This window comes from Podarcis gaigeae, assembly GCF_964106915.1.
Source record: "Podarcis gaigeae genome assembly, chromosome: 6".
Classification (NCBI taxonomy): Eukaryota; Metazoa; Chordata; class Lepidosauria; order Squamata; family Lacertidae; genus Podarcis; species Podarcis gaigeae.
Window position 1 is genome coordinate 49,111,080 of NC_139682.1, and position 11,758 is coordinate 49,122,837.

The 11,758-nt window shown below is 43.9% G+C and overlaps 1 protein-coding gene across 1 annotated transcript; it reads right to left on the reverse strand.

The window, feature by feature from the left end:
• Nucleotides 1-21: 21 nt before the first annotated feature.
• On the reverse strand, nt 22-11,061 carry LOC310846162 (type III endosome membrane protein TEMP). The gene is made up of 6 exons (XM_083742269.1): nt 10,855-11,061; nt 7,978-8,078; nt 6,212-6,719; nt 4,545-4,688; nt 2,166-2,989; nt 22-1,796 (listed from the first exon to the last, which is right to left on the reverse strand). Exons 2-5 carry the CDS (start codon nt 8,062-8,064, stop codon nt 2,607-2,609), a joined length of 1,122 nt encoding a protein of 373 aa, XP_083598395.1. The 5' UTR covers nt 8,065-8,078; nt 10,855-11,061; the 3' UTR covers nt 22-1,796; nt 2,166-2,606.
• Nucleotides 11,062-11,758: the final 697 nt, after the last annotated feature.

Here is an 11,758-nt window from a genome sequence, read left to right on the forward strand (position 1 = left end):
AGCAAACAGGGAGAAAACAGCTAAAAATGAGGAGTGTCATTTATTGCTATGAATAATTCTGGCAATACTGCCCGACTAGCTGAAATATCTGATTAAGGCATAATGTGGAGTCTTGGTATTTGCACAGAATCCGCTTGCTGTAGAGAAGTAAAGAGAAGGTGCAGCTCAGTGTTTTGTTTGGCTAAAGGGAAAACACTGTACAATCTTATAAACCTTGAGAATAAACACCCAAATGATCCCATTTTCAGGGTTAAATTCACAATATTATCATTTGTTTAAAAACACTGGAGTGTATTTAATTGTGAAACAGCCACACCACTGCACAGATTCTGGTGGAGATAATTTCCATTCAAGTCTCCCTTGTATTTCATCATAGAAATACTTTCATATCACTTAAATGAGCAATTTCTTATTGATACAGTTACTGTAATAAAGGTGATGTTCGCCTACTGGGAAACATATTGCCTTCTCTGATCCCAAAGCCTTATTCAGTTCACCCAAAACAACACTGGGTTGACATTGCCATATCAGGAAGGAATTGAAACAGCAAATGGGGCAAGATTTTTTGTTTTGCACTAACATAGGATTTGGAGTTTATGAGGCTATACCTGATTCTACAACATGTGCCATTGTTTCCTTTGCTTGATCCTGCTACAAAGCCCTCTCATAGGAGGAGGGAGAAACTCTTGGCTGCAATGGAAGCAACCTTGCTGTCATCCCCAGAAAAGGATAGCAGAAATGAGAAACAGGAGACTCTCCAGTAGTGAAACCATTGTGGTTTCAGTACTGGTCAAAAGCTATATTGACAGAAGCACAGCTTCAGGGAAGAGGTGTACATGCCCACATAATCTGAAGGGCCTATGATGTACTGTCATCTGAACATCTTGCATCAAACAGGAGAGGTTCTAAAGCTGAACACTTGATGAAACTACCAGTGGTCAACAGGTAGTTGAAGAAAACTACAATCAGAAGGAAGAATAATGAGAAATTAGTAAGAGGAAGGACTGCTGCTACATTTCTAAAGCCACTGCAATGGGCAGTTCTCAATTCAATTATACCAAGCACAGAGTGGATGGCTTACCTGGAAGCATAAATATCATTTGATACACAGATAAAAGAGATTGTATAAGGGAATTATATACACTGGTTGTACAATGTGCAGCCCAGGGTATGGAACAAAACCTAGATAGCAAAACACACCTCTGCCTCAGTGTGAGTGATGTCAGTGGCAGCAGAAAGTGAGATGCTGCAATGCTCCTTGTAATTCTGCTTCTGTTTTGAACTAATTCCTACAAAGTTTGCAAGAGCTGCATCCTAGAGCCGCTTGCCTGCAGCACTTTACGTGCACTTCTCACTTATCACAGGCAACACTCAAAAAATGTTGGCCACAAGCAAGATGTGAATGAACCAAGTGTCCCTCCTAGCACATTCCTGTATTATCCTTAGAATAACTTCTTTGTTTAGGCACATCTCTCTTCCACATGTTGGCAACATATCTTCCAAAAATCTCACAGCAAGGCTCTTCTCACAATTTCCACTCCCATCTTGAAATACGTTGGAACCACTACAAAATTAAGAAACTTGACACTGGTTTTAGAGAGAGGCCATGCATAAACACAGTAATGATGGGTGCTAGTCTAGACTTTTTACTTTTTAGTCTGGCTTCTTTCTGTGGATTAGTGCAGCTCTTCCTCTTCACTAGCTTGGGTACAATAGGAGTTGTCCAACAATATCTAGAGGGCATCAGTTTGGGAAAAGCTGCTCTTCACCATTCTCCCCACCTCTACTACATGCAGCTTTTCCTCATGTAAAAGGTAAAGGTAAAGGTACCCCTGCCTGTACGGGCCAGTCTTGACAGACTCTGGGGTTGTGTGCCCATCTCACTCAAGAGGCCGGGGGCCAGCGCTGTCCGGAGACACTTCCGGGTCACGTGGCCAGCGTGACATCGCTGCTCTGGCGAGCCAGAGCCGCACACGGAAACACCGTTTACCTTCCCGCTGGTAAGCGGTCCCTATTTATCTACTTGCACCCGGAGGTGCTTTCGAACTGCTAGGTTGGCAGGCGCTGGGACCGAGCAGCGGGAGCGCACCCCGCCGCAGGGATTCGAACCGCCGACCTTTCGATCGGCAAGTCCTAGGTGCTGAGGCTTTAACCCACAGCGCCACCTGCGTCCCCTTTCCTCATGTACCTTGAATATTTATCTGATCAAGTGTATGCTAGGACTTTAAAGAACACCACCACATAATTGGGGGTTTTTTACACTTAAAAACTGCTTCCACAGTGGGCTGGGTTCATTAAAATTCTGCCTGTCTTTCAATAGCCTAAACCTGCAGTCTAGTACACAATAATGTGGGAGGTAATCCATGGATAACCTCAAATTACACAAATGAAATGTATTGAGAAGCTACTGCAGTTCAGTGTACAGAAAACGGGGGGAAATATAGTTGTTGGCAAGAAGCTAAGGGTTGTAGATCAGATATTGGTCTGAAGCCAAAGAGCAGGTAGGAGAATCTGTAACAAGTAAGAGATAACTGGAAGCTCCTAGAAAATGGGGTGATAAGGTATTGGAGAATATGCAAAATTGGTGCTTGGTTCCTGATATGCTCTCAAAGTTTGAAATGGGGTTCCAATTCATTCTCTTTCTCCTCTGCCACCTCCTCCTCCTCTTCTTCCTGCAAGCCTTGATTGGGTTCAATGTAGTTATCTTCAATGAAACCATCATCATCCTCTGCAGGACACCCAGCTACTCTAGGGATGCCTTGGTTCCTCCCATAGGCCACATCCATGTCAGCTTCCTCAGCATGGCTGCTTCCAATGGAGCGGGAATCAGGCAGCCGTTGATGGTTGTAGCTGGCACGGTTCCTCTGCAACAATTTGCATTTAGCAACCAACGCAATCACAATGGAGATGGCGATAGCTGAAAGCACAAATGCAGCGAAGTATGGCCAGCTATGAGCAACTTTTCCAGGGGGAAGTGTGGTAGTAGAGGCTGCAAAGGAAGGGAAAGCTGGTGTATAATTAAAACACTCACTACCCATGTTCTCATTCATGAAATATATTTGACTACAAACCTATGTAAAAACTCAGGAATAAATCCTGTGAGTAAGCATGCATTGAATTGCATGGCACACCTCTGTCTTTTTTCTTAATAGGTATGAACAGGGGGAAACAATAGTTCTATGTCCTTCCTTTGATGAAAATAGTACAGTGACAGAGGTCATTGGAGATATGAGCCACTCTCCCTGGCAAATGGCACCCATTCCTGGGCTAAGCATATCAAGCTGAAATTGGAAGTTATTGATGTCAACACAGAGTAGTATAGCAAGCATTTCATTCACTGAGTCAGGGACTACAGTGGAGCCTGTCACTGACCTTCCGTGCCTGATCCTTCCCTTCTACAAGGTTATCTAATATTGGCTTAATACAATAGTGGCATGAAACACAGCACAATGTGACTAGAAGAAAGTTTGCTGAGAGTAATCTGCAGATCCAGCCCCAGCTAACTAATCTAGAGCAAAACAAAGCCTAAAATTCTACCTTGTTCATTTGTGGATGAAGGCATTCATAGAGATTTGGCTCTTTTAGGGTTGGGTTGATTTGAGGTTTTTTTCCTGCCTTGGGATCATCATTGTAAGCTGCTCATAACTGTGTGGAAGCTGGTAGCTAGAATCAGCTAATTATCTCATGAGCAACAATGCTGGTAAACCGGAAACACAGAAAGAAGCATGTCGTTAAAAACATTTTTCATTACCAGGGTTTAGAGTTACCCTTTATGATTTTAATCAGAATGGGATACCTCTGTCAACCCTGCCAAATCATCTCAGTATGCCTGGATCAGCAAAAAACGAGCAGGAATTGGCCTCCCTAACACATGCTGTTTGCACTGGTGACTGCGACTCTAATTCATTCTCACAGAAAGTTCTCCTAGGGGAACACCAGCGAGTGATGGTTCTGGGATTCGGTGGAGAAAAAATGTCAAATGCAAAAATTACAAAATGGGTGTTATAGCTCATCAGAAGGACCCCCAGTTTATTGAGCATTTGTCGTGATTTGTTTGCCCCAAGGTTGCTGAGAGGTTAGATGACATTGGTTATTTCTTGAACACTCATACAGTTTTGTTTGCAAGGAGGTTATATGTCATTAGGTCAAGCAAGTGTTATGCCAGGCTTCCTCAACCTCGGCCCTCCAGGTGTTTTGAGACTACAGTTCCCATCATCCCTGACCACTGGTCCTGCTAGCTAGGGATCTTGGGAGTTGTAGGCCCAAAACATCTGGAGGGCCGAGGTTGAGGAAGCTTGTGTTATGCCATGCTTTCCTGTGCATTTTCCCATCACTTTCCTAACCACAAAAGTCCAGTATTGGAGAGAAGCACATTTGTTGTTCAAGACCTCCCAACCTGCATTTATTTATTTAGTTATTGCCTATCCTTTACCCTAAGATTCCAGGGTGGGTTACATCAATTAAAACCTGAATCTGCTGGTATGTTATTCAATCCCACCTGAAAATGGTGACACTCTGGAAGTGGCCTGTCTTGCTTCACTTACTGTAATTTTTAGATGTCAGGTTGCCAGTAGCTGAATGTTCATCCGGAGGGGCCCTCACTTTTCTTCTGTGTCCCTGGTCCTGATAGTCCAGAGTTCTAGTCTCTTTAGTCTGGAGCTCTAGGCGTGAATCATGGATCAGCTCAGCTAGAGGACACAAAAGCTGTTAGTGCCCATTCACACTGAGAGATTACAGTTTATTTTCCATCCTAGGTTCATTCCATTGAGATAATACAAATCTTAGGTGGTTTTATGAGAGGCAAAACCTTTTGCCCACCTCCCGGTTTGAGACTGCCTAAATCGAGTTGGTTTTCTGGGATTATTCCTCAGTCTTCATTTTGTCAGATATGAAGCCTCTATTCCCTCAATATAAGCAGAAATACTGCAGTTGTGCAGAGAGCTTGTCATGAACACATCTTATTGGGTGTAGTCAGTGACACACTAAAACCTGCCCTCCATTGATTCTATTTTATATCCTCTTTTTTTAACAGGAGTATTTAATCTTATTATTGAGGTTGAATCCTGACAAGACAGAAGTACTGTTTTTGGGGGACGGGGCGGGCGGGTGTGGGGGATTCCCTGGTCCTGGATGGGGTAACTGTGCCCCTGAGGGATCAGGTGCGCAGCCTGGGAGTCATTTTGGACTCACAGCTGTCCATGGAGGCGCAGGTTAATTCTGTGTCCAGGGCGGCTGTCTACCAGCTCCACCTGGCACGCAGGCTAAGACCCTACCTTCCTGCAGAATGTCTTGCCAGAGTGGTGCATGCCCTAGTTATCTCCCGCTTGGACTACTGCAATGCGCTCTGTGTGGGGCTACCTTTGAAGGTGACCTGGAAACTGCAATTAATCCAGAATGTGGCAGCTAGACTGGTGACTGGGAGCAGCCGCCGGGACCACATAACACCAATCCTGAGAGATCTGTATTGGCTCCCAGTACGTTTCCGAGCACAATTCAAAGTGTTGGAGCTGACCTTTAAAGCCCTAAACAGCCTTGGTCCTGTATACCTGAAGGAGCGTCTCCACCCCCATCGTTCATCCCGGACACTGAGATCCAGCGCCGAGGGCCTTCTGGCGGTTCCCTCATTGCGATAAGTGAGGTTACAGGGAACCAGACAGAAGGCCTTCTCAGTAGTGGCGGCCACCCTGTGGAACTCCCTCCCTTCAGATGTGAAGGAAATAAGCAGCTATCTTCTCTTTAAAAGACATCTGAAGGCAGCCCTGTTTAGGGAAGTTTTTTAATATTTAATGCTGTATTGTTTTTAACACTTGATTGGGAGCCGCCCAGAGTGGCTGGGGAAACTCAGCCAGATGGGCAGGGTATAAATAAATTGTTGTTGTTGTTATTTAGAAACCAATTATCAGAGACTGTGTGCATGTTTTCCCATTATATGCCTCAAGCAGGGGCATACAGTATAGAGTTCCATATAGGCAAGCGAGCGGCCTGCTTGAAGAGGACAGGCCACTGCTCTGCCATTTTCCTTGGTAGAAGGGTTGCTTTTCTTTTAACTAGCCCTTTTATAAACTTCTATCATACCCAGAGAACCACAGTGCTTTCTAGTTGGATGCAACCTGCTGCTTTTTTTTTGTTTTGGTTTGAACACTGAGTATCTGGAGCTCCATGTTTCTGAGTACTGTCCACTCGACAACCCACTTCCCATTGCTTGACTCACCTTCTGTTTGTTGTAGTCCCTGTTGGGAAGGAGTGATGGAGGCACTGTACACCCAGGGATTCCCCTGAAGCTCAACATGGTGGATTCTTTGCACGAATAACCGAGCAAGTTCAGCTGAATATAACAGCTCATTGTCCTGCAGGTCCAGATGGACGAGGTTTCCAGAGACAGGAAACACAGAGGGTTCCAGATACTGAAGTTTATTGTTTTTCAGGAGCAGTATGTGAAGGTTTTTCAAGCCCAGGAAGCTCTTTGAGTGCATGTTGGAAATGCCGCAACTGCTTAAATCCAAGAGGTGGAGAGCACCCAGGTTACAAAAGAGGCCAGGATAGAGAGTAGGAATGGTATTGCTGGAGAGGTTTAGAGAATGCAGAGAAGGGAAGTTTCTCAGAAATGTTCCATGTCTGGGCATTATCAATGAGTTAAAAGACAGGTCCAGGTTGGTGATATGTCTGGGAAGAGATTTTGGAGCACGGAGAAGGCTCTTTCCACTGCAGGCTGCCCATCCCTGTGAAGAATCATACTACCAGCATGAAACCTCAAGACATTCAAGCATCATCATTCAAATCAATTATTTAGTTTGGGTTGAGATCTTTCCCTAACAGAATCATTTAGCTACTAGGTGACAGAAAAGCTTCTGCAGCTTGCCTTCACCTCAATTAAAAGTGGTTGGGACTGACTGCCAAGTATATAGATGCTCAAATTTAAGGCTGCTTTTGCATGCTACTGTTAGCAAATAACCATGTTTTGCAGGTTGCAACATCTCATGTATTTTTTTTTTTTAAAGTGTTAAATTTGAACTAGAGTGCTCTAAAGCTGAAGCAAGCTGACATTTCCCGCACATATGTTAGTGACATACTTGAAATGCATAAAGAAGTACTGGCAAAATCAATTACGCAGAGATTATGCATACCAACAGGAGGGCTGCCCTCCTGTTGACTTTGTTAATCTCCCCAATCTGCCCTTTAGAGTAGCAGGGATCAGTATGGGGATTAGTGTTGATAAAGCTGAATAGCTAAATCACATATTGATCCAGTTTAGTTAAATCCAGGCTATGTCTGGAGTAGTTATTTCACTAGGATTGCAATCCTGTGCAAACATACTTGGAAGTAAGTTCACTTTCACTGACTTCTGAGCCTTGGATCAGGCTACAGGACACAGTTCATGACAGTGTTCATTATCGTATATAAATAACAACCATTGGAAGAATAAGTCTCTGTACAATAGTGTAAAACCTCAGTGCCTAGGACTTGCCGATCGTATGGTCGGCAGTTCGAATCCCCGCGGCGGGGAGAGCTCCCATCGTTCGGTCCCAGCTTCTGCCCACCTAGCAGTTCAAAAGCACTCTTAAGTGCAAGTAGATAAATAGGGACCGCTTTATAGCGGGAAGGTAAACGGCGTTTCCGTGTGCTGCACTGGTGCTGGCTCACCAGCTGCAACTTCATCACGTGACCCGGAAGTGTCTTCGGATGGCGCTGGCTCACGGCCTCTAGAGCGAGATGAGCACGCAACCCTAGAGTTGGACACGACTGGCCCGTACGGGCAGGGGTACCTTTACCTTTACCTTTACTTTTTACAATAGTGTATGCCTTAATTGTGAATGTTATTAGAATGCATAACTTTTTTAAAAAAGTGGGAAGTGGAACAGAAAAATCTGGAGATTATCACATACAGCCAAACTTTAATCAGATAAACTGATCAAGATCTTCCAGGATGAAGAATTTTCAGATTATTCTTCACTATATACAGATGTATATCTTGCTTACCTGCTTGTCAATATTGCAGGGATGTCCTGATGCAACAGTCCATACCCAGAGCATGCTGGAGACCCAGAAATACCAGGCATATTTCATTTTGCTTCAGGAAGCTGTAAAAGAAAAGGAGGAATGCCATGGCACAGTTGGTGACACAAGAATCCTGGAGACCTGCTCTATGGTAAGAAGCGGGTGATGTGGGTAGGATGGATATGGCACAGCAATTTTCAGGGTGCTTCTCTATCATTAAGAAATGCTGGTGCCTTTCAACTCCGTGGCTGTGAATGCAGATTCCTTTGTATTGCAGTTAACGTGGGGAAATGAACTGTATGGGTGGACTTTGCAATATCTGGCCTTCAGAAACTAATTTGGTATCAGGAGTCCATTCTAGCAGATTAGAATCATAGTTAAAGCCAAGACATCAGGTTGGAGAGGAAAACTGAAGGAAGAAGTACAAAATGAATAAAAGATCTAAAAGCCATGAGCTTTGAGTTCCTCCAGATAAAGTGCTTGTTCAACATTCACTCTGATTTGTTTGCACAAAGCTTACACGGTAGTCTGGTCTTTGTTGAGCATTCATTCTGACTTGTTATTGAGTGGTTATATGACAATGAGCAGTCATTTTGATTTGCTTGTGAGATGTTCACACATCTTGTTAATCATTCATTTATCCCACTCTTTCCTAATCATCACTTTTCAAATTTCAAGAGGTCTGTTGTTTTTTAAAGTGGATTTGTTGCACAAGGGCAACAGAGCACTTGAATTGCACAAACAGCTTGTGCATGCTGGAGCTTACTGTGTGTTTGCAGCCTTTTGCATTCCCATTTAATTTGTGTATTGTAATAGGAATTTTATGGTCTTAGATATATGGTAATGTTCATAAGTGTACCAACCAAGCACATACATAGATCAGCACAGGAAGGCCAACCTGGAACCATTTTGATTCCTAAACTGACAAAATCTTTTCTCTGCAAGGTCAAAATGGAAAAGCCTCCCCATTGTCTTTTCCTTCACAAATCCTTTCCCTGTTTGAATAGGGTGTGAGCCTGTGACCTGGCCAAGGAACTAAGTATTTATCATTACAAAAGACTGGCCAGGCTACCCAGGAAATCCAATCAAGTAACCTGCCAGACAGGAGATAAACAAAAACAGGAGAAAAACAATATTAAAATTTCTATTTTGGACCGCCTTTTTTGTGATGTAGGTGTGATGTATCTGAGGGGTGGTCTTAGGTTACACCCCTTCTGTGATGTATGTATGATGTTTCTGGGGGTGGTCTTGATCTACAGGATGGGAATTTCAAAAGTCTTTATAAGGCGTTGCACACCATTTTTCTGGGTCCTCCTCCTTTCCTGCGTGTGAAGGGAGCACCCTGTTGCAACAGATCAATAAAGATCAAGCTTACTAGCTGCTTTGCTTCTCAATATTCTCTGGTTGGCCTCTGTTATTCTCTCCTACCAATAGGGAACCTATGTAAGGACTCTATATGGGCTCTTGGATACCCCATAAGGGCAATTTTTGTTTACAACAGTATGACCTTACAACACACAACTTGATGCATCCCCACCACCCCCACTGGTAAATCCAGGTTTACTCAATATAGGGAGAATTCACTTGGGGTCACATAAAGTATTTTTCTGTGTTTGGGGGGTGAGTGAGTCAGTTGTCACACGTTGCTCGCCTGTCCATGCCTACTACTTCCTCAGTACGTACATTTCTTTCCCAGCTGTCCTCATAACTATTTCCAATGCACTCCTGAATGGATTATTTTTGCCCCTTTTGGTCCCCCAGATTTGCACAAAACTGCACAAACAGACTAGATTTAAAAATTCTACACCAGATGTATTTGGCAGCAATCTGAAAAGTGCACTGAGAATTTACAATTTTTTTTCTTTCCCAGCAAGCTAATAAGAGCGCCTCAGGAGCATAGCCACAGCTCAGGAACACGTCAATTGCCTGACTGTGTGTCTCTGCACACTACTTGGGCAGGGAATTTTTTCAAAACCACAAATTATCTGTGTGCATGCCCTGTTAATACTTAATCGGCATATAATGGAATCAACAAATTAGAAGGCATGGATGCACACAAAAGGGTATGAAAGGGAAAGGCTGAAATTACTCCTGATACACAAATTCAAATATGTGCAGGTGTGAACCACTCCAGTCTAATTCCAACTGGGCAGGGCTGTAAGCAAGCGAACAGCTAAATAATACTCAAATGTGCACAAGACCCTAAAGTCTGAGAATGCACTTCAATACCTCCTGCAAAATACTAACAGCCTGGAGGCACCCTCTGCCCTTAAGAAGAATAGTAGAACATTGAAAGATCACATTGAGGTTGGAATGGAGAATGGCCAAGTGCCAGAGACCTGAACAGGAAACGGGGAAATCAAGTAGTGTACAGAAACAGGACAGATGGCAAGCATCTGAGCTCAAAGACTAGCAAAGCAATCATAATGAATGAAGAGAAGAGCCTAGACAGATACAGCAGTTGTACCGATTCTAATAGGTGCCCTTTGTAAGACAGCCAAACCTTCAGGACTAGATTCCTGCACTCATTCTGCAGGCTGCATTTACACACGGCGAGAACAGCAGTTGTTCACACTGTTGCTTCCAAGGCATACAAAATCTCAGAAGCGTATTATTGCTTCTCTTGTGCTAAAAAAGGAGGAAGACTGGCGTTTGAATTCTGAACCACGCCCAAGGCGACTTCACCCCTGCCTCCACACAGACAATTTGGCACTGCCGGAGTCAGGCGAGAACCCCCACACCAAAACAGCACAGGGAGTCCTGCCATGAGGGAGAGTTACTGCAATTTAAAATGTTCACTCCCTTTGCCAGGTTCTCACTCTTCCCCAAATATTCCCTGCAGGCAGAAAAATAATTTACCTCAGGAATTGTGCCAGTTTGCGTGTGTGCTCTCTCTCTCTTCCTGGGTCTGTGCACTGTGGGAGTGGCAGGTGCTGAAGAAAATGGAGGGTGAATGTGAAAAAGGTGAAAGGTAAAGGAAGCCAGTTACATATTAACTGCAATCGGCACCTCTTGTCTTTGGGACATGGTAGGATCCAAAATAAGGCTCTGGTCCTAGGACAGGAGGAAGGGAGGTGCCCAGTAGGCACTGTTTGCCCACAGATCAAGAAACAAAGTCATAACGGTCATGTGCAAACTTGTACAACTGTTTACATGGATGCCTGCATTAATTCTGAATGACACATTAATCCTGAAGGATATACAAAGGGTATTTCTGTGTGGAAGAGGCCAGTATTCTTGGAAGGGCTATAGCTCAGTGGTGGATTGTATGTTTTGCATGCATAATGCCTCAGATGCAAACCCAAGCATGTAGGGCTGGCAAAGACGCATTGCCTGAAACCCTGGAAAGCTACTGCCAATCAGTAGAGGCAATACTGAGACAGATGGATCAATATTCTGGACTCTGTATTTGGAAGCTTCCTATGTCTTTTGTGTTGTACTTGTGTGATTCAGATTGCACATCTTGTGAGGGTCTCCTAGGTTGTTCCTGCTTATAATAAAATATCAAATAGGTGCCCTGTCCATTGAACACCATGGAGGTTTTCCGGCAGGCAGGGTTAACACTACAAACAAATGTTGCTATTTCACGGTGATCTGCAAGCAGAATTCCACCCTGAAGGTATTGTGCTTTTTCTTTGTGTACATCCAACTGTGTTCCATCTATACTAGTTTGTGTTAACACAGCCATATGGGTGGGAAAGTACAGTTCACCCAAGCATTTGACTTTTTTGTTAAACCTCTCCTCTCCCCACCCCATAGCCTG

Coding starts and splice junctions, on each gene's coding strand:
- LOC310846162 (XM_083742269.1), bottom strand. CDS start 8,064: ATGAAATATGCCTGGTATTTCTGGGTCTCCAGCATGCTCTGGGTATGG. Junction 4,689..6,211: donor GGGACTACAACAAACAGAAG/GTGAGTCAAGCA, acceptor TGTGTCCTCTAG/CTGAGCTGATCCATGATTCA. Junction 2,990..4,544: donor CCTGACATCTAAAAATTACA/GTAAGTGAAGCA, acceptor CTTCCTTTGCAG/CCTCTACTACCACACTTCCC.